At 35.9% G+C, this 22360-nt stretch overlaps 2 protein-coding genes across 2 annotated transcripts in view; one reads left to right on the forward strand and one right to left on the reverse strand.

Moving 5' to 3' along the window:
• The window catches only part of LOC140155982 (angiopoietin-1 receptor-like), a 68401-nt gene that overhangs the window by 42596 nt on the left and 3445 nt on the right, over positions 1-22360 (forward strand). Inside the window, exons 15-20 of the mRNA XM_072179027.1 lie at positions 16754-16864; positions 17720-17907; positions 19568-19681; positions 20939-21009; positions 21729-21769; positions 22242-22338. Coding sequence (XP_072035128.1) covers positions 16754-16864; positions 17720-17907; positions 19568-19681; positions 20939-21009; positions 21729-21769; positions 22242-22338 — 622 coding nt within the window. The remainder of the gene's footprint in view (positions 1-16753; positions 16865-17719; positions 17908-19567; positions 19682-20938; positions 21010-21728; positions 21770-22241; positions 22339-22360) is intronic.
• LOC140158148 (probable ATP-dependent DNA helicase RecS) lies at positions 1947-6048 on the reverse strand. Its single transcript, XM_072181326.1, has 2 exons — positions 5446-6048; positions 1947-3505 (listed from the first exon to the last, which is right to left on the reverse strand). Exons 1-2 carry the CDS (start codon positions 5976-5978, stop codon positions 2185-2187), a joined length of 1854 nt encoding a protein of 617 aa, XP_072037427.1. The 5' UTR covers positions 5979-6048; the 3' UTR covers positions 1947-2184.

Raw genomic sequence — 22360 nt, forward strand, 5'->3', positions numbered from 1 at the left:
CTTTTGACACTTGTAAGGCAGCCCATCGGTTTTCATGTTATTTATGGGTTTCTCTGTTTTTATAATTATGTGAGAAAAAGAAGAAAGAAATTGTGACAAATCATTGTTTTTAATCAGATTATTAAATTACAAAAGAATCTTATACATAGGCTACTAAATTTCCTAATCTGATTTATGTTTGTATTGAAAGAGTATAATAAACCAAGAATGCTAAAAGAAACACATCAATAAAACACTTGACTTAAATTTACAAAGCATGCCTACTAACTTTAATACTAATTCAGTAAATGGTCTTAAATCATATAAGGCCAAATAAAAAAAAAACATGTTTCATGTCCCCCCTGCTTCCTTTTTTGAGGTTTCTTCAATTATTTTTTCATTTTTTGAAATTTGGTTATAATATAACTTTTCAAAAAAAAATATCTAGGAAGAAGATATGCTTTCTATAGCCTTGCTAATATACAAGAAACACTTTTGGAAGGTTTTGTGACAATTAGAGTGGCCTATCTCTCAGAACAAGAAATAAAAAGAAGCCGCCTCCTTTTTCCAGGCATTACTATATACGCTAAAACAGCTCTAATTATGGATATTTACACCGATTTTGTGATAAGAAATAGAAAATAAAAAGTCCCCTATTCCTCTTTTTTTTTCTCAAAAACCCGGACGTGAAACATGTTTTTAATTTTACTTGGCCTAATAGACTTGATAAGCAAGATACACAAGACAAGTTATTTTCAGTACTGAAGTTGTTATAATTCGCACACAGTGCAGTGGCATATCTCTTATTTTTTTCAAAAACCCGGACGTGAAACATGTTTTTAATTTTACTTGGCCTAATAGACTTGATAAGCAAGATACACAAGACAAGTTATTTTCAGTACTGAAGTTGTTATAATTCGCACACAGTGCAGTGGCATATCTCTTATTTCCATGCAATAACATAATGGATCATCAAAATGCTTGGAACTTTCAAGAATACAATTACAAATCAAAAGACAATTTTTATGATCAATGACAAGATTGAAACATTTTGGAAATTGCCAAAACAAGTATGTTGTTGACCAACATATATCAAAAACAAAGGTCTCCAAATAGTGATTTTAACATGAAGATGGTTTGACACCACTAAGATTTCTGGTACTTTACACAAAATGAATTTCAAAATAAATATTCATTTTATTCATTCAGGTTTAAATAATTAAAAATCAAAATATGTAGAGCACTTAGTAGTGTACATGTAGTAACCAAGGTCAAGTACTTACGAAAATGTTCAAACCCATGTTTTACTGGTCAAAATAATTTGATAGGAACAAATCAAAAGTAAATTTTAAAGTTTTGCAATGAAACAACACAAATTGTAATAAATAGATTACATAATCAGTACTGACCCCAGATAGTATGCACAAGCTTAATAATAGTTTTAATGCACCATATTAAGATAAGTAATACAATGTTCATTCATAACACAGAGTAAAAGAGCATTTTAGTAAGTATGCAAATATTACAACTTGCACAACATACCAATTATGGTATACTATTGTAATACATTACAATGTTCTTCTATGTACAATTAACTTATTTCACTGTTAATACAATGTGAAACAACAATGCTCTCAGCAATTTTAGGGTAGTTCATTATTGGCACCAGGGTTAATGTTCTATTTCAAGGAAATGTTTGAAATCATTGTTAATTAGATTTCTGGTATTTCAAAGTCAACTCTTCTATTCAAAACATAAGTTTCTGACAAGGCCAGTTGACCAGTTCTGGCTATAAGTTCTTGATATTAATATGTTGAACATAATATATGATAAAAAATATATTTTGAAATGTTTTTCTCAAGCAGAATTAATAGTACATTGCATTTTATAATCACATCTTTACATGTGCATCACTATTTAAAATGTTAAGCATTGCAAGTAAATGTTAGTGATGTTTTATTCATGTACATGCAATCCTGCATCTGCATTCTGACAGGGTGTTACTTGCTCATCAATGTACCATGTTTCTATAATAAATTAAAGAATGCAAAGACTTGGCCATATTTACAAGTGAAATCAATTTACATTCACATTATTATGCATGTTTCATATTTTTCAGTTTGTGTTGAAATTGGTCATATAGTGAAAGAATAAAACAAGAAAGTTATGAAACATTTCAAGGCACACAAATTAATATACTATGTACTAATCGCTCTCCGAGTCCGATGATGAATGAATAATTGCCTGTAATGTCAGTTCCTCCTCGGAATCCTCATCATGATCATCGATATGCGGATCAATGTCTATAGCCATTGAAATTGTTATGTCCCTAGATTCTTCTTCTTCATGACCAGGCAATCGGTTGCAGTTGCCCACCACATCTTGTATTATATCCCAGATGTGTCTTGCGTGGTTTGTGTCAAACAGCGTGTACCTTTTGTTAAACTGCTCAAAGTTAAGTTCCAAATTGCACTCCTGCACAACCTTGTCTAATGTTTTTCTGGGAACTCCTGATGCAATATCCTTCCCAGAATATAGATGGTTATCTTTGCATTCCTCCACCAGGAGACAGTATTCTCTGTATGTATTTAAACGTTGATGCAACTGCTCCCTGTGCACCTGGTTTACTTCTCTCTGGTGAACAACGGTACTTTCAATGCGCGGTGTTTGTTCAGTGACAGAAGTTTCACATAGTGCTTTCTTCTCCCCACACGTTTCGCCATTGCATTTACATTGTTTGCTACAAATATCACAGCATCTGTGTTGTTGAAGGGCCCACTCTCCCTTTTCAACATTGAAATGTTGTAGAATTAACTCTCTTCTACATTTGTTGTCAACTTTCAAGAAGTCTTTCATGTTCTTATCACATTTGGACTTGCTAGTTGATCCTGTGTAATGTATTAGTAGTGATGTACTCTCTTTCTTGTCTCTACCAGCTCGCCCACTCTCTTGGACATACTCCGAGATGGACTTGGGGGGACCATAGTGAATTATTGTATATACTTGTTTGACATCGACACCCATACCGAAAGCAGTAGTTGCGAAAAGGACCCTTATTGACCCATCCGGGTTCCTGAAAGAGTCAATCACAGCGTCTTGAACTTTCTTATCTGTGGTAGCATGGTACATCGCATACGTCTGCTCCAAGCGATTGCTGAAACGCCCAATCTGCTTCTCAAAGAAACCATATAGCTTAGTGCAGTCATTATGCGACCGACAGTATACGATGTGTCGGTCACATTCTTTCCCTTTTTCCTTCAGTTCATCTGCTAACCAGTTGAAAGTTATTGCCGGGTCTGTCTCTTTCGTATGATATACCACAAGTTTAATATTTTCCCTGTCTGGGGACTCGGTAAAGAGTGCAGTGTCTTTCAAAGCCAAACTTGTTGTGATGACGCTGATGGTTTCAGATGTAGCTGTAGCTGTAAGGGCACACACTGGTACTTTGGAGGGTACTAAGGATCTTAGTTCTGAGAGAAGCGCGTAATCCTGTCGGAAGGCTTTGGTGCTACCACCATCATGACCCCTGTGAAAGATTACAAAGAAGAAATAATTAAACGTTCGAAACGAAAAGTAGGCATCACAATATAGGATCAGTGATAAAAACAAAAGCTTCAGTCTGTCTTGTCCCCCATCCCACACACAATCACCAGGTTACAAACACACCAAAGTAAGGAAACCAGTAAACAAAACACACATCAACAAGTATTATGAACAAACAATTATTTGCTTTATACTTTGAAAAACTCCTATAAAAATGAGGGGGTTAGAAATTTTTACATTCTTGCGACTTGGGGTCTCTAGAATGTTTCAAATCAGTGTTTGGGTTTACAGGGGCCGTCAAAATGTTTTCATGCTCGCAAAATCTAAGTTCTACAGTCCACACACCCCATGGTATGAAGTATTCCTGAATATCCCCTTAAATAACTCGATAACTTTTTGAAACAGTTCATTAGGAGTGATTGTGATTAAATGAAATATCAAATTCTGTTGTACAAAGTCCACAATTTTACTCACGTTTTAGACGTTTCATATTCCTTACGGAATATTTCATCAGTAATGCCTTATAGTAATTCTGGACTTGTACAACTACAAACATAATCTGATTTTATACCTACTGACTTGCCCACCGTTTGCCCTTGCACAAAGAGATGGTATTTATAATTATCTTGCAAGCACTCAAGCTGATATTTTTCCTGTATACTGGATCTGATCGATTTGTATTGCCATCCACATTTTATTAATTGATATCTAGCCATTTTGCAGTTCCCATGCACTTCAGTCAGAATATACACGCGTAAGGTAAATCCTGCTTGTATTATAAATAGGCCTAATATTCAAAATATATGTATGATGCATCACATTTTAAAAACTGAAATAGCGAGGAAAAATTCAGTTTTGTTAAATTTCGATACAAATATTTCGATGAAAACAAGTGTAGAAAAAAATCAATGTGGAAGAGCCTGACCTAAGTTAAGCATGGTTTAAAAGTTATAGTTGTCTATTAATTTAAAGCAATAATGTGTGATTTGCATATATGAATTATATTTAAATGTTAGTTTTCACTGACCACATGGTCCCTTTTAATTTCGAGCCAAACAATGAGGTAAAACGAAGAACATTTTCATTACATCGCCTACAATGCGTGTATTACTATTAGCTCGCCGATCGTATTATTATCGTGAATGGCGTAGTTTCACACAGCTGGGACGAACAAACAAGACGTAAGCTGAATAGTGATATATACATGCAGTTTATACGTCAAAACGTATGAAGGTGGCGATATGCTTAGTTAATACGTCACTGACTTGGTTGTTCAGTAACATTCGGTGAACTAGGAATGAAACCGATGATCTCCGGGTCAAATTTTAGATTCACTTGCCTGCACAAATTCATGTTTACTAAAAAAACAACGAAATAAAAGCATGCAACAGATCTAATGAAGCAGTGAAATAATAATACAAATTCATGAATAACTCACAAACACAATCACAAAAACATTTTATGAATATTGCAGTGTTTTTTCATAATACCTGTATACGTTTTAAAAACATTTTCATGACCTTTAGGCCTGACAAGGTGTAATGAAAATCATGCCACTTTTCAGGTTTCAGCCATGAACTCAGGTTTTTTGTGCGTCCAAATTCCCCGTGTTTTTTTAAAATTAATTTTCAGCCCGTTTGGGGGCATTTTTGGTCTGTGCTTTTTCAGGTTTGATACAGTTTCAGGTTTTTTGAGTGAAAGTGAGTGCCATCTCTGGAAACGTTTTGATTAGTCTGTAGAAATCTGAATTTTGATGATTTTTATACGATCGTTCTGATGAGCAAATCAATGAATGGACCTTTACATTTTGTAAGTATCGGAAACATGACTGTTAGTATAACTGATAACAAAACAAACAATCAACTACAACATCAACATTAAATAATAGACAATTATATACGTTAGAAATTATTATACACGTACCATTGCTTAACAACGTGAACTTCGTCGACGAAAATCCCACATACTCTCTCGCGGAAAACAGGGTTGCTTAAAAGCGAGGGTCCTTTCTTCTGTAAGATCTCAGGACTGGCAAATATTATTGAATATTTTCCCCTGCCAATGTCGGCGTAAATGTCCGAGGTAGTTTCCTTCAGTAACGCAACTGCGTTAATGCCCTTTTCTGTTAACTCGGCAACCTGAGTGTTCATCAACGACTTTAAAGGTGAAACAACAAGCGCAGAGTGCCTCTCTGGAATATCTGTAGTACAAGAGACACTTTGATCCGTTCCTCTGCTTGCTATCTTATGAAGATAGTCCCAACAAAATGGTGCTGCTTCAAAAATAAGCGATTTTCCAGCTGAAGTTGGTAGGGCTACAATAAGATCATGACCACGTAAATACGACAAGAGACAAATTTCTTGTTGCTTGTAGGGTTTGTCAATCTTTAACTTCTTGCAAGCATGCGTTATTGAACTCCGCAGTTGTTCCTCTGTAAACTTACGAGATATTGACATTCCGGAAACAATAATTGATGACAATACTTATGATGAACAAGATGATGATGGAATATGCAAAATAATGCAGTTAAATGTAAAACAATAATCACAATTTATAAACGAATCTTGTAAATATGTAGCACTGGCAGATGATAAGATATGATAAGCTTTGATGGATAAATGGAAGTGAGCAATCAAAACGTGTAGTATAGGCCTTAGTTGCCTGGTGAGCGCAAACAAGATCTAACAAACAAAAATCAGCCTCTACTACATAATTTGGACAAAACACTTCCATTAAAAATATTGATAATATGAAAATGTATTGATAACTCGTAACAGATATTAGTTATAGAACTTTTCATGCATATTCATACAAAGCCAATCTCAAGTGATTTCCCAAGAAAGCCAATTAGATGTCAAGTAATAAAATACTTGACTTAGTCAAAACCATCTATAGGCCCTACACTAAAATTTACATAACTGACCGAAGTTTTGCATGATCACTTTAAACCCCAATATAATTTGAAGACACTCTATTCATTAGTATTCCCCATACTAAATCCATATTACTGAACAATAGACCCTAATTTAACAATATACACTTGAAATTGACTAAGTACACTTAACTTTAACATCAAAAGAACTTTGTAACAATGAATCAGTCATAGGAAAAGGTAAATGACGTTTCCACAAAGGAAGATAAATATGGTTTAATGATGTAAATGTCTAAACCTTTTTGAAAAAATAATGGAAATAACATAATTTAGAAAGCAAATGGCCAAACAATCACAAACAGTCTGTAAAATAATATTTTGGTTTGGAAAGGCACACATTAATGTGTGTGATCTCTGTAACCAAATTAGTAAATATGAAGGAATTGTGAAATTGTTCGGCAAAGAATCACTTTAACTATATAATAACAAGTAATATACAGATATAAAGCACACTATAAATATTACTCTTATATGCCGTGGTTTTTGATGATCAATCAATGACTGATGAACTTGTTAAGAAATTCCTGACCGCCTTTATAGGCCTATGAGTATGATATAGATAAGTTATTGAGATGTAGGCCTATTAACTATTATGTATTGACAATTGTATAATGTAGTTCTGATATTTGTCTCTCTGGTTTTTCAAATAAACAAAACAAAAAAGATGTTGATGTTTTCACCGAGTGTGTTATTATTTAAACTTTTTCAAGTGAAATGCTATCATGACATGATGGAATGCCACTGAGTTAACATCTTCATGTTTCTTAGAAATTGCTCAAAGATTCATTATGAATAAACATTCCAAATGAACTTGTTCAAAGATGATTCAAGTCAAATCACTATGTACATGGTGCACTTTGTGCTGCTGTAGCGTGAGCCATGAGGGAGGGGGATTCGAGCCTGATATGGGGGGGTACAAGCCATTTGTTTGCAGTTATCGTAAATGTGACATTTCGGACCCCACCCCCCCACCCCACCAAAAACCGGACCTTTTGTGAATTTCCCACCAAAAAGGGACTGGGTTTTCAACGGGTCCCGCACTAGTAGTGTTCATCCCTTTTGCATACATTTCGTGAAAATTTACGGTAAAAACAGCGCTTTATTTAGTCATTTCGTTATTTTTTGTCCTTAATTCAACAACAGACTTATAGGTAGACTTATAATTTACTCCGCATGTTGGTACACTTTATGCTTAGATGATCTATTTCCCGTCAAGTTTTCGGGCCGAGATTTTGGGGAATATAATTTGGACTCCCAATCTAATATCGTTTGTAAAAAGAAATGAAAGCAAGTGATTCATATAAACAGGCAAGTAATTTATAGAACTGAAGTTATATAATCTAAATGTAGTCTTAAAGACCATGAAGACCTCAGATTTCGTTTATTTTTTATTTTTTCCTTGTTCTTATTTCTTTAATACGATCATACATTTAGGCCTACTTGCAACCTGTGCATGAGAAGGTTTATACATAGCTTTATAAATCATTTAAATCCGGGCCGAGTTCTGTAAATTTTTAAAATATAAGATTGGATAAATGTATAGGTTATACATGTAGGCCTGACCGGGCCATTAAAACAAGGGACTATATCTCAAAACATTGATTCTCAATGTCTGTCACAATTGAATTTACCATAATTCTTAAAAACATTAATTCTCAGTAAAATTCTTACCAACAAACACACGGGCAAACACAATATAGGCCTATACAGTTTGACGATTTGTATGTTTTTTTTTTTTTAAATATCAAAAAGTAAAACCTGAGTAAAACATCAATTCATCAATGAATCTGGATGTGGCCAAGCATAGATCATGTAGATGGGCCAAGTTATTGGAAATTTGACCTAGCAATCTGTGGTTGTTATGGTAGCATGCCGATTTAGAATCCCAGACAACTGTCTGCATGAGCAGAAAGAGGTTACCATGCAAGGACACATGCTGTGATTTGCGGTAATACTTTAATTAGACCATGGTATCAAGTGTCGGCATGAGGTTTCAGGTTTGTATCAACAACTTGCTTCTCCATGCCAATCAGCAGTAATGACCTCATCTACCACTAATCCTATTGGATAATAAAAATAGCCACTCCTTATAGCCTCCTTATATGGAAAGCAAATCTTTCCCTGGCTGAGGGAAAGATTTTGTACAGTGGTCTATGGCATCCGGGTATTTTGAGATAAAATTGTTTTCCTAAAGTTCACAGACCGTGTGCCCACTATGGTTTCCGAGAGTGTGTGGTTCCCAGTAGTTTCTCTCCCTATGGATAATATAGGTACACGGTCTGTAACACAGACTAAGATCATGTAGATGGGCCAAGTTATTGGAAATTTGACCTAGCAATCTGTGGTTGTTATGGTAGCATGCCGATTTAGAATCCCAGACAACTGTCTGCATGAGCAGAAAGAGGTTACCATGCAAGGACACATGCTGTGATTTGCGGTAATACTTTAATTAGACCATGGTATCAAGTGTCGGCATGAGGTTTCAGGTTTGTATCAACAACTTGCTTCTCCATGCCAATCAGCAGTAATGACCTCATCTACCACTAATCCTATTGGATAATAAAAATAGCCACTCCTTATAGCCTCCTTATATGGAAAGCAAATCTTTCCCTGGCTGAGGGAAAGATTTTGTACAGTGGTCTATGGCATCCGGGTATTTTGAGATAAAATTGTTTTCCTAAAGTTCACAGACCGTGTGCCCACTATGGTTTCCGAGAGTGTGTGGTTCCCAGTAGTTTCTCTCCCTATGGATAATATAGGTACACGGTCTGTAACACAGACTAATTTATAAGGTAACCTAGTGTAATTTTATCTAAAAGTGGTCGGTAGTGTAGGGCTAATTTTAGTCAGAATGCATTGATAAACTGGCACGGGCCAATATAGTGGACTAGAATTGTTATTTGAAAAAAAAAAAAAAAAAAAAACATTGGACTCATCGATATCCCTTACCAAACATTCTGGTTAATTTAGCCTGAATCTAAACAGAAAAAGACCAATAAATTAACCAGAATATCAATTTCTGGCTAACAAATTAACCAGAATATCAATTCTGGTTATTATAAACAGAAATCATAACCTGAATCCAATTTCAGGCTAAAGTCTTAACTTGAAAAGTTTTCTGGCTAAGATATTTAGCCAGATTTTGTATTCTGGTTAAAACATTAACCAAAATCAAAAATATGGCTATATATTAGCCAGATTTGGTATTCTGGCTAATTATTTTTCAGGCTAATTATGGTCACATGATATTACATGTAGGTCTGAGGTCATCAACTGTAAGGAAGCAGATACTGATAAGGCTCAGAAACTGCCACAACTTTTTGAAAAATTAACAGTTTAAAGGGTATTTTAGGGTCTTTTAACAGTGTCTAGTTGATGGGGAACATACCAACTATGTCTGTGGAAGGAAGATCAGCTGTTCGTAAGTTTCAAAGCCTGAATTTTGTCACTGATTCTTTTTCCCCAGGAAACATTGCCTAGAAAGGTTGTTGAATTCAGCAGACATGCATGCATTATGCATGTATCATTTATTTATAAGAATTATGTGGGTATACTGCAGGTTGATGCTGGCTGACCCAGGTGAAATGTGTTGCTGATGTTGTTGGGGTGTTAATTATGCTGATGTCTTGGGGAGGTTGTACTTTGAAGTGGGGAGGGTTATTTAGCGAGTTCAAATATGGCGAGTTGTCATTGGGAGAGTTCAAATAAGGTTGTCACATCATAGTGGTACATTTGTATTGGTTTTAAAGTTGGGATGATTTGGTGGGCAATTTTGATATACCGGTATTGGGGATGTTTCTACTTTGAAGTGGGGGGGTCATTGGAGAGTTTAAATGTGGTGAGTTTTCACCTTCACCAAATTTGAAGTATTGTATTTGGTAAACTTGGGGTGTGGTGTGTTCTGTTGATGCATAAATTGGGAGTGTTTGTACTTTGAAGTGGGAGTAGGGTCATTTGGAGAATTCAATGCACCAGGATGAGCAAGTTATCACCTACACCGAATTGAAAGAGTTATATCCGGGAGTTATATTTTGTAAAAGTTGCAATGTGGTATGTCATGTTGGGGATGTTTGTACTTTAATGTGGGGGAAGCGGTCATTTGGATGGTTCAAATATGGTGAGTTGTCACCTTCTGCATATTGGGAGAGTTGTGTAGTACCATTAGGATGTGCTTTGTAAACATAAACTCTTCCAATATGCTAAAGGTAGCTCTGAATATTTGAACTCTCTAAATTACCCTCCTCACTTCAAAATAGAAACTTCCCATTACATTGACATAGCACACCACATCCCAACTTTACAAACAAAACTTTTCCAATATGCTCAAGGTAACAAATTGCCACTTTGGAACTCTCCATGTGACGACCCACCATAGTTGAACTCTGCAATTGACAACTCGCCATATCGGAACTCTCCAAATGACAACTCACCATATTTGAACTCTCCAAATAACCCTTCCCCACTTCATAACACCCCAAGAACATCAGTAACACTTTTCACCTGGGTTAAAGACTGAAAACAAAACTGACAAGGTTGTGACCAACATTTGAGAAAGGAGAGCATTAATTTGTAAAGAGGGTCAAGTGCAGAGTATGAATATCAAACTTCTTTCAGGTTTTGAGTTCAAATAAACTGATGTTATCCAGCAAGTTCTGATAACACAATCCTACAAAAGGTGTATTCCAGTGGCGAAGCATGGGTCATCCGATGGGGGGGGGGCACCAACCATGATTGGGGGCACCAGGTCTGATTGGGGGGGAGGGGCACAAGCTGTTTTTTGGCAATTTTCCTATGGGATTTTCTACATTTTGCAATCGATTGGGGGCACATGCCCCTATGACGCTATGCCACTGGTGCATTCCGATCATGGCAATTGGGGGAATTTCAATCTACACATGAGGCTAAAGTTGAGAAGAGTGAAGTCTGGTTAATATTTCTGGCTAATATTCTGTTTAATAATTCTAGCTAAAATTCTGGCTAATTTGTTCTGGCTAAAATTTCAGGCCTTATAAAATTTCTGGCTAATCTCATTTAAATATTTCGGCCCTTTTTCAGGTTAGAATCAGGCCTGATTTCATTTCTGGTTAATATTTCTGGCTAATAATTCTGTTTAATAATTCTCGCTAAAATTCTGGCTAATTTGTTCTGGCTAAAATTTCAGGCCTTGTAAAATTTCTGGCTAATCTCATTTAACATGTTTAAATATTTCGGCCCTTTTTCAGGTTAGAATCAGGCCTGATTTCATTTCTGGTTAATATTTCTGGCTAATAATTCTGTTTAATAATTCTAGCTAAAATTCTGGCTTATTATTTCTGGTTAAATTTTTCTGGCTAAAATTTCAGGCCTGACATGAAATTTCTGGCTTATCTCATTTAAATATTTCGGCCCTTTTTCAGGTTAGAATCAGGCCTGAATTCAGTCAGTATTTCAGGCCTGATTTCTAGCTGAATTCAGGTTTAATTCAGGCCTGACACTTTGGTAAGTGCAGGCAATGCTCTTCGAATCGGTCGTCTAAATGGCGAGCTAATTTTAGTCACTTTTCGTGACAAAATAAATCGGGGGAAAAAAAAAATGCAATGCGCATTGGATATTTGGATTTGACTTGGATTGGAAAAAAAAAAAAAAAAAAAGAAAAAAAAAAACAGGGTTGAGGAGGCTTGTGTTTTCGGTTGGGTGAGTAGAGCTTGATCATACTGGCATACCTTTTAAGTAGGGAGGAAGTGATGTGAACGTACATGCCTGTGTTAGGCTTTGATCAGGTGCTCGACAGGAATAACGTGTATAAACGTCAACTATTTTCAACCGAAGATTATAACTGGGTGAAGAAGGGTCTACAGATACTTTAATAATTTTGTGGTCATTCTTAGATCATCAAATGACATCGAATTGGTCTGTATTTTTTAAAGGAGTAATTATGAGTGCCCAAAACATTGATACTCCCTTTTGGCCACCAGTCATAAGTGAATTGAATCAGGAAATTCAATAAAAAGAGGTCTGAATTTCATGGAAAATGGGGATAAAAATTGCCCGAGGTCAAGTCAATAAGATTTTGTGAAAATGTGAGAAAATGTATAACTTCAGCGCTGGCGTTTGCGATACAAATTTTAAGTATTAGTGTGTCTAAGCATTTGATTGTGGGATAAGGGTTTTTGAGGCAAAGATTGTGACAGTCTGGACTTGGTCATTTAGTGAGGAGCAATAATTGATAGTTGCAACTTAGTTGTCGGGTGGAAGCAGAAAGAATGATGCAAGCATAAACATGTAAGTCCTTTAATTTCATAATTTGAAATGGTTAAAATTGCATCAGGAAGAAGATTGCACAAATAAATTTTGACTCGTATCTACATAACAAGAAGGAACAGGAAAATGGTGGCGAGTCAGGGAAAGAAATTAATCAAAAATCAAAAATCACATGTCTCTACTGATATGAGACCAAGTACTTGGTCTGGATCTCAAATATAATCTCAAGTTACACATGGTAATTAGATGTGCTGGCAGGTTGTTTCCCATTTTTCTGTCTTTTATTTATTGCAGGCAAAACCATTGACACTTTGATGCTGGTGGCAATAAGGAAGCCTGACCTGTATGTACATGTACACCTGGACACCCATAATTGCTAGTGACTACTAGACTTTGTGTGAGCCGAAAGTAGACTGTCAGATGCACAGCGAAGCATATTGAAAAGTTTGTGTTATCTGCGAAACTGAACTTACGCACGAGCATTTATACATGGGAGAGCATACATCCTTTTCACAAATAGATTGTCAGAAGTCAGAACTATTGAACCAAATAAGTTAAGAAGTTGGAGTCCAGCCAATGGAAATTATACTTTAAGGCTTCTCTTGTATAAAATCACATCATTTGATCAACCACAGTGAACCTTGCACGGAAAATATTAATTTGAGCATTCCTTCAATAGCAAGTATTGGAAATTGGAAAGATGTGTGGGCATGATTTTGCCATGACCGGTGCTTTTGTAAGGCACAACATATGAACTAAAGGTCGCATGAACTTCGAGAATGCTGAAAGCTGAAAATAATGCTGAAAATAAACTTCGAGAATGCTGAAAATAAAGCAAGACATCAGGCAGAATGCTGTTATTCACATTTGTCCAATGTTTCTGACGCAAATGGAATTAAATAACCCAATCACTGTGTTCTGTATGCGCGGTTGTGCTTCAGTGTACTGTCCAGTGCAATGTGTGTACCTACTCAGATTACAAGGTCTCTATCCACTACAGAATAACCTGATTATCTGCCTGAGATAGGCGAAAAGTTTTCTTATGATTGCGATTTTCCAATTGTTGTCTAAAAGTACTAAAGCAAGTAACCAGTGCGATGTTGATCATGAAATAGCTTAAGCACAAATCAAATTCTTCAGATACTTGAAAAAAGAAGAATTAACTTAGAGAGCATCCAACATTGCATGGATAATGGACTTTTGAAGTGGAGTGAAAAGACACCAACTCTGTCAAGTAGTGGTGAAAGTATTGCAAAGTCAGTAATTAAAAAAGTGTGTAGTAGACTAAGTTTCTTATATAGGCAAGGTCACTTTTTAAATGAACAAACCCGGAAGACCATTTGTGCTGCCCTTATACAATGTCATTTTGACTATTTATTCGCTTTCTGTAAAGCTGAAAAAGAAGCTGCAAGTAATGCAAAACAAACTGATTCGCTTCATATTGAAGCTTGAGCTCAGGTCCCATATTGGTGTTGAACAATTTAAGAAGGTGAATATGTTGAAAGTTGAAGACAGAGTTAAACAACTCAAACTCAATCATGTTTTTAAAATCTACAATGATATTGCACCAGAGTACTTCAATTATCATTTTGTGAAATTTTCTCAGACTCACAAATTACTTTACCAGGGCAGTGCAACAAATTTTTGGTACCAAAAGCTAAGGGCCAGAAGTGTAATACCTTCTTTTTTACTGGTGTACAGGAATGGAATTTGCTTCCAATTGATGTTAAACAATCCACAACTCATTCACAGTTCAAAAAGGCAGTTAAAAGCCACTTTTTATCTTGATTTGAATCTGTTTGATCATAATTATGCAGTTTTGTCACATGCAGTTGTGTCACCAAATGTGCAATAATTTTTTATGTATTTAATGTTTTTATTTAGGGCTTTCTTGGGCTATTCTTGGCATTGTATGTTATTTTATAAATATGTTGTGTGATGTAATTTAATGCATTTATTCTGTTCTGATGTATTGTATAATGTTTTTTGAATTGCCAAATAGAATCTATCTATCTATCTATAAAAAATTGATAAAATTTGGCAGAGTTGGACGAAAACTTTAGGGGACAACATGGGAAAGTTTCATTGGACTAATGAATATGGGACTCGGAATATCATAATATCTATTTTTCTAAAAAATTGAATTGCATATGCATCTTACAAGATGTAATAATCTATACGGTGGTAAGATATTGATGTGCTTTGCGTTACGTAAGGTAATAGTATGACTATACGGGGGTGGAGGTATTTGAGTAGATCACATCAGGTGCGGTTTCTATCTCAGCAACATGTTATTCTGTGGCGTAGTGTAATTCTCATGTTAAAGAGTGTTCAGAAGAATGAATATGTCAGAGGCATTAATAACAAATGTCAATTGTGCTGGTATTGGGGCGATTAAGTCTGTTTTAACGGGAAGTAGGAATCAACTCCAGGTTGGCATGGGATAGCTAGACTTTGGGGCCAAGTACTATGCCCTCAATTTTTCAAGATTTTTGTGAGGTTGCGCAGCCGGCTAGTTATCGCGTTGATTTCGGCCAATGTCCAATTGTGAATATACAATATAGAGATGTATCAATGTATCCCGTAACATATAGGGCCAGCACAATTAGTAGTGTTATTGTAGAGAATTACATGTATTTCAGCCAATATCCAGTAAGAATTTTAGTGTTATTTTATACTAATGAGCAATTAGTGGCACTGAGCCAATTATGGGCAAACTGTGATGTATATTTCAATGAGCCAACAATAACATTTAGACAATATCCTTCATTGAGGCCCCATTTTGATATCAGTAGCGTTATCAAACACATGAAGATATATGTTTACGTGCAATTACTTATGGTCAATTAACCCCTTTTTCCTTTTGTATAAAAATGCAGGATTAAAAGTGGAAAGAAATGGGGAGTGCTCACATTATCGTGTATTAAGAAATTCATGCCAGATAGGCACATGGAAGATGGGAGAGCGCTATTTATGCATGATTACACCCATCCAATGCTGGTGAATAAAAAACTTTTATTCAAAATTACAAAAAGGGGGGAGGGGGTTTCGCAAGTTTCTAATCCAGATAGAAACTTGTGTGGGATTTTTAGATATTCTTTTCGTAAATTATAATGATACACATGCACAGGTAAACGAGTAAGTCACAATAATCCTTTTATCCATTGTAACCTCCAGGTCAATTACACTCCTGTTGAGGGAATCCCGGGGACAGTCACCCTCGGAGATCTTGAATGTATGCACCAGTAGTATATATACCTTGTGGGGGTCTCAGCCATGATATGTTATGTTAATCAACGGTTTCAGAGTTGTACACTCTGGAATTTAATTCTAGGGGGGTGGGTCTACCCTAGGATAGGTTTTGATCTGATTTCAGTAGTACAAAGTGTAACACTTTACTCCAGTCAGGGTCACTGGGGTAAGGGAATTTGATGATGGCTGTCGCGTTCCAAATGTGTCCAATAACGTTTTCTCTATGAGAATATATTTTGTTAATTTTATTTCGGCTGAGATCAAAGGTAATTGGTGTTAATTCTGAAACAAATTCAAACGCTCAATAAAAGGCAACTTGATGGAGTGCCATCCATGATTAGCAAAATTCTTGTGTCCTTGTCCTTTCTCGGTCTGAGGGTAATTGCTATTTCATTCCAGCACATGGGTGCAATAGTCTGTTGATCGTTAATGAGGTTGTCTGCTCAATGTAGGAGCATCCTGTAGATTTATGGTGCACATGCAAATTTGACTTACATTTTGATCATATGAATTCAAATTGGGTCTACATCTTTGTGTTCTGTGATTATTCAAAATCTCTTGATTTTGTCACAAATATAGCACCTAAGTACATTACAATCATGTAAAGATCAGAATTTTGACAGGGTATTACCAATGTGCATGTACAACAGACAAGGCACAAACTAAATCTTATTTATTTGGCCTTAGATTAATAGGCCTAAAATCAGTGATAACATTTTGAATTTGATTCCAACACTGCATAGTAAAATATTGTACACAGATTAGCTAAAATTGAAAATTAAAAGTAAGACATTTTTGACATTGCAGACGGCACTCCAGATTCAGAAAAGGCTCTTTTCAAGGAAGAGTTTGCAACTATGACAAGAATTGGGCACCATCCAAATGTAGTGAATATATTAGGGTCTTGTGAATATGCAGGTATGTATAGGTAACATTAAAGGCATGTCAGTGATCACACAAAAGCGTAACATAATTTTAATTTATAGGAATATCTTCCCAAAGTGAAGGTTAAGTCTATAAAAAAATTTTCATATGAGCAATTGACAAAAGGGGAAAAGTCATCAGATTATTTGCAGCCCTAAGGGCCTTATTATGGCATTTGACAAGTTAGGCTTATTTCTCCTATTGCATATGTATGAGATTTGACAAATTAGGCTTATTTCTCCTACTGCATATGTATGGGATTTGACAAATTTTTAAGTGTCACAATTTGTGAATCAAAATGACATTTTGACAATGTAGTGAGCAAAAACAGACCAATTAAATAAAAAATCTGGACTTAATGCTCCCTGCCATAATGCCATAAATTTGTCCTGCCATAGCAGCTGAATAGCTCAATCATACTGTAGGCTTTCACTATATATAACAGCATCAAACTAAGTGTGGGACAGTTTCATATTATTTGTGCCGACTGAAGTTGCTACATATCATATACCTTGTGAATCATTCTGCTTCAGTGTGTGCCCGCAGGCTTCCAAAAGTCCGGGGGCAGTGGTCTCGAATCCCCCAACTGTTCTAAAATTTTCGGCTTGCTTCACTCACCGTAATAGCTAATTCCCAAATTTTCCTCCAATTGGGGCAATTTTCCCCCGAAATTTTTAACAAAAGTGGTGGGCACATTTCCCAAGCCCCCCCCCACCTCCACCACCCTTTGCACATACCACTGCTAACACTCACAGGTAGCAAAGGAGATACTTCAATTGACATGGGGCAGATTTTCCCAATTCAAGGCTTTCTTGTTTCATTGTTCTTATTTTGTATATATTTACCCAGGGTCACTCTATGTTATTCTGGAGTATGTTCCTCATGGAAACCTTCGTAAGTTCCTTCGGAAGAGTCGCATGAAAATGCCAGCAGGAGGTGGAAAGCCTGGAAGAGTGGTGTCCAATCTGAATCCTGATCAACTACTCAAATTTGCAGTTGGTGCTGCAGAAGCCATGAAGCACATCTCAGCGACTGGGGTAATTTAAGATATATTACAATTGTACAAGTTTTTATCTTTCCATAGATTGGCCAGCACACATATATGTTTGTTTTTTTAAACAAGTGCGTTCTGCCAGATTGGAATTGGCAGCCTTTGGATCTTTTGACTGACTTTTTGACCACTAAGCTAGGTACCGGGTACTGAGAGAACATCGGAGCTCTAGATTAAATCTATCAGTCGAGGTTTGATCGTTGCTCATCTCGTATTTGTAAATTAAATGGACCTCTTTTTGTTTCAGGAAACAATTGATTCACATAATAAAAGATTGAAATTTACCCCTTTTAAAGGGGACTTTTGGATCTGTTTAGAGCAGGGGACATTTTGGCAGATTCAGGGGGTGCATCGCACTTCAGGGCTTCAGGCCCGTCATAAATAGGTGAATCACCCCAGTAGGAAACCCAAGTGTTTTGTATATTAAAGATAGAAATTTACCCCTTTAAAGTGGAATTTTGGATTTGTTTAGAACAGGAGACCTTAGTGACAGATTGGGGCAGGGTTGCATTGCACCATAGGGCTTCAGGCCTGTCATCAATATGTGAACCACCCCAGTAGGAAATCAAAGCTTTACATATTAAAGGTGGAATTTACCCCTTTAAAGTGGAATTTTGGATTTGTTTAGAACAGGAGACCTTAGTGACAGATTGGAGGAGGGTTGCATTGCACCATAGGGCTTCAGGCCTGTCTTCAATATGTGAACCACCCCAGTAGGAAATCAAAGCTTTACATATGTGACATGATCTGACCCATGGGGGCCAAAGGCGGCAAATCTGATATTGAGATAAAGGCAAAAATATGGAGTAAAAAACAATAAAATACATATGAAAATAGACATCACGAAACTTCATACCTTTAGAACCAAATATGCTAGACATTTGGTGTTTTCAGTATATGATAGCCTAATGTTTGTACAAGGTAATAGTTATAGTAACTCAATTTTGGCCCCCATGGACCAGATTGTGTCACATTAAAGATGGAATTTTACCCCTTTTAAAGTGGACTTTTGGATATGTTTAGAACATGGGACCTTTTGGCAGAGGGGGTGCATTGCACCTTGGGCTACAGGGCTGATATCAATTTGTGCACCACCCTACTAGGAAACACAAGTTTCAAAAACTTAGATTTGTGATGTAAATTTTATCAAATAGGTCATGTGGCTATGCATTCTGCACAAGAGCATGTAATACAGAAGACTGTTAGTGTGAATCCCATAGTTCAGTTCAGTTCAGTTCAGTTCAGTTTTATTTTCATCTCAACACACATACATATAAATGACATGATATAGAAAGAAACATTTTGTAATAAATTAGTAACAATGCAATGCCAAATAATTTACAATTGAGATACCAATATTAATATTACAAAATAATATTTTAATAATGTGGCACATGGTATTTCCTTTTCCAGTTATGTTGTGTGCCATTTGGGATTTTGTTTATGTTTTCTAACCCAAATTGTTACAATTAAAATTGTAAAAATTTGGGTTGGTTAACTGTTCCTTCTTCCCAATTAATTATATCCAGTTACCTCTTGTAGCAAGCAATCTTTCCCATTGGGTTACTATATTGGATGCCCTATCCTTATACAACAAGATGTTAATTGTGTTGTTTATTTTATTTTTGGGTTTTTTGTTCTCCTAGATAATACATCGTGATCTAGCAGCAAGGAATGTTCTGGTAGGGAAAGGTCTTACATCAAAAGTTGCTGATTTTGGAATGTCTCGGGAAGAGAACATCTATGTGCAAGCTTCATCGGTATGTAGACAGTTAATAAGTTGTGAACCTCTTTACTTATTATTCTCAAACTGTATTAAACAAATGTATTTGATGTACATTGAACTGATTGAGTAATCTGATTTATAATCTGATTAATAGCCTTGTAAGAGCGAGTTGGCTAAGCGAAAATTCACATCCAGAGGCGTGGTCTCTTTTAATTAATTGCCAACCCAGGTTAAAGTTCCATTACCTCCTACACCAGGCCGTTTCAAAGGGATGTACAATTTAATTATTTAATTATTCAAGTTGTTGCATGATGGTCGGCTGCAGTGCGGACTTCGTCTGCGGACTGTCTTAGAAGCCTGCTGACATAGCCGGCCAGCACAGATGTGCTTCCTTGCAGGGGCGTAGCCAGCTTTCTTGGTCAGGGGGGGCAAAATAAAAATTTAGGGGCACAGACGAAAAAAATTGTAGTTGCATCATACAATACATAGAGACTATATGTCTTCGAACTTCCCGAAAAGGGCCTTATTGGGATGATGTGCGCACGTAGCGCGAAAAAAAATGGTATTTTACACCATTTTTGCCCATTATCCGGCTAAAAAGGGCTTTACTGTAACAAAGTGCGCGCGTAGCGCGGAAAAAATTTGTATTTTACACTATTTTGGCCGTGAATTTTGCTAGAAAAGGGGCTCCTTGCCCTTTTTCTTTTCCTTTGCCCTCCTGATTTTCTCTTTCATTTTTTGTCAGAGGGGCACTTTTCCTTTCATTTTTTTGTCAGGGGGGGCACTCTGCCCCCCCTGCCCCCCCGCTGGCTACGCTACTGCTTCCTTGGTGTGTTCTTATATGATGTTATTTGTTAAACCCATGGTATGTAATTCTTTTGTATGTATTTAATTTGTATTTTGATGTATTTTGTTTGACCCCTGGACCAGACTGGAAATCAGTGTGGACCACTGAGTTTGTTCCCCAGGCAAAATAAGATCTAATAAAATAAATAAATAAAATAAATAAATAATAATTTTTTATGACGTTCCTGCAATTTGTCATATTTTGTATAACCGATGAGCTAGCTCTACCAAAAGATACAAAAGTGACAAATTTAATTTGATGCTGGTCACAATGAATAATTAACAATTGCTTCAATATAGCTAAATTATTTAACTTTTGTTTCAGTAATAAATCTAGTGATTAAGGCTGACCCTTGTTGGCCACCCAATGTCGTCGATAGAGCAACATAACATGCAAATTTACAAATAATATAAATTGTTTTGTTTTTTTTTTGGTTTTTTTTAGCAACGTGTGCCAACCAGATGGCTGTCTATTGAGTCCCTGACAGAGAAGATGTACACAACCAAGAGTGATGTGTAAGTTACCATGGAATCGTGTCAGTTGATTTGGCCATGTCAGACTTATTTTGTTACTTCTTGAGGCAGTATGTGCCCGGAGTATGTGACATCAGTTTATTTTCCTGTGTATAGTATTTATAGTAAGCAGATAAACCAAAAATTCAGCTTTATTGTAAAGATTTTCATACGAAGGTTAATCATGTTAGTGATCGTTTCTGGGGTATAAAAGAAGAATGGAATAGTTAACCATTTGTTGAGCAATCTGAGATCATGTAAGGTCAAGGTTTATTCAGAGGTCAAAATTCATGTTTAAAACTATACATAAACATTTCTCCAGTCATGAGAGTTTGGAAAATGTATAGTTTGACATACCTTTGACCTACCATACAGAAGCCTAAAGCAAAGGTCAAAAGTGGAATTTTGGGCTCCACATGGGTAATTTGACTTTTCATGTTTGTCTTGTACTGGCCTTTTAAATACAGAATAGTTTGCGCTATCAGAGACATTTTCTTATGCATCAAAATAGATCACCATCAGCCATATATAGTGCTCAATAATCATTGATTATTTTTGGGCCCTCTAATCATAGGGTCTAAGAGACCCAGGGCAACATCCCTGCTTCCTCTTCCTGTGCGTGATCAAACTATGAAATTATACACATTTGTTTAAAAGAAAAATATTTACATTTGTTGAAATTTAAGTTTTAAATTTTATTCATCTATTTTGTTTCATTTTAGGTGGTCTTTTGGAATTCTGTTGTGGGAAATTGCCACTCTTGGTGTGTATTATTTTCTGCAATTAGCAGTCAATGCATATATAATTTTTGCAATAGTTTATATTAATTACGTGCAAGATAAGAAATATGATGTTCCTATGTTATTATGTTGATATTTAAGTAAAGCTTCAAAATACCATGGAATCTGCCATTAATACTGATAATTACTTTTGTATTAAAGTCATACACTGTAAAAGATTGTAAATTGTTTTAATAAACCCTGTCACTGGGATAATATCTACAACCAAATATCAGTACTGGAATTATATATTATTTCTAAAGCAGAAGGTGATATAGTGAGCTGTTAATAGGCAAAACAAAAAGTTACTTATCCTTGTTTGTTTGTTTTTATTTTCTCAAATATATAAATACCACAGGTTAAATGCTTAGACATCCATATCTTCTTTCATTCATTTTTTTAAACAAAACTTAAAACAATGTAATATTTACATTTAAATGTATAACATATTCTCAGGTGGGACACCATACTCAGATATGGAAACTAAGTACTTGGCTTATAGTTTGACGGAAGGATACCGTATGCCAAAACCTGACAACTGTGAACAGGAAATGTAAGTCTATTAATTGATTGGT

Source organism: Amphiura filiformis, chromosome 1 (assembly GCF_039555335.1).
Source record: "Amphiura filiformis chromosome 1, Afil_fr2py, whole genome shotgun sequence".
Lineage (NCBI taxonomy): Eukaryota > Metazoa > Echinodermata > Ophiuroidea > Amphilepidida > Amphiuridae > Amphiura > Amphiura filiformis.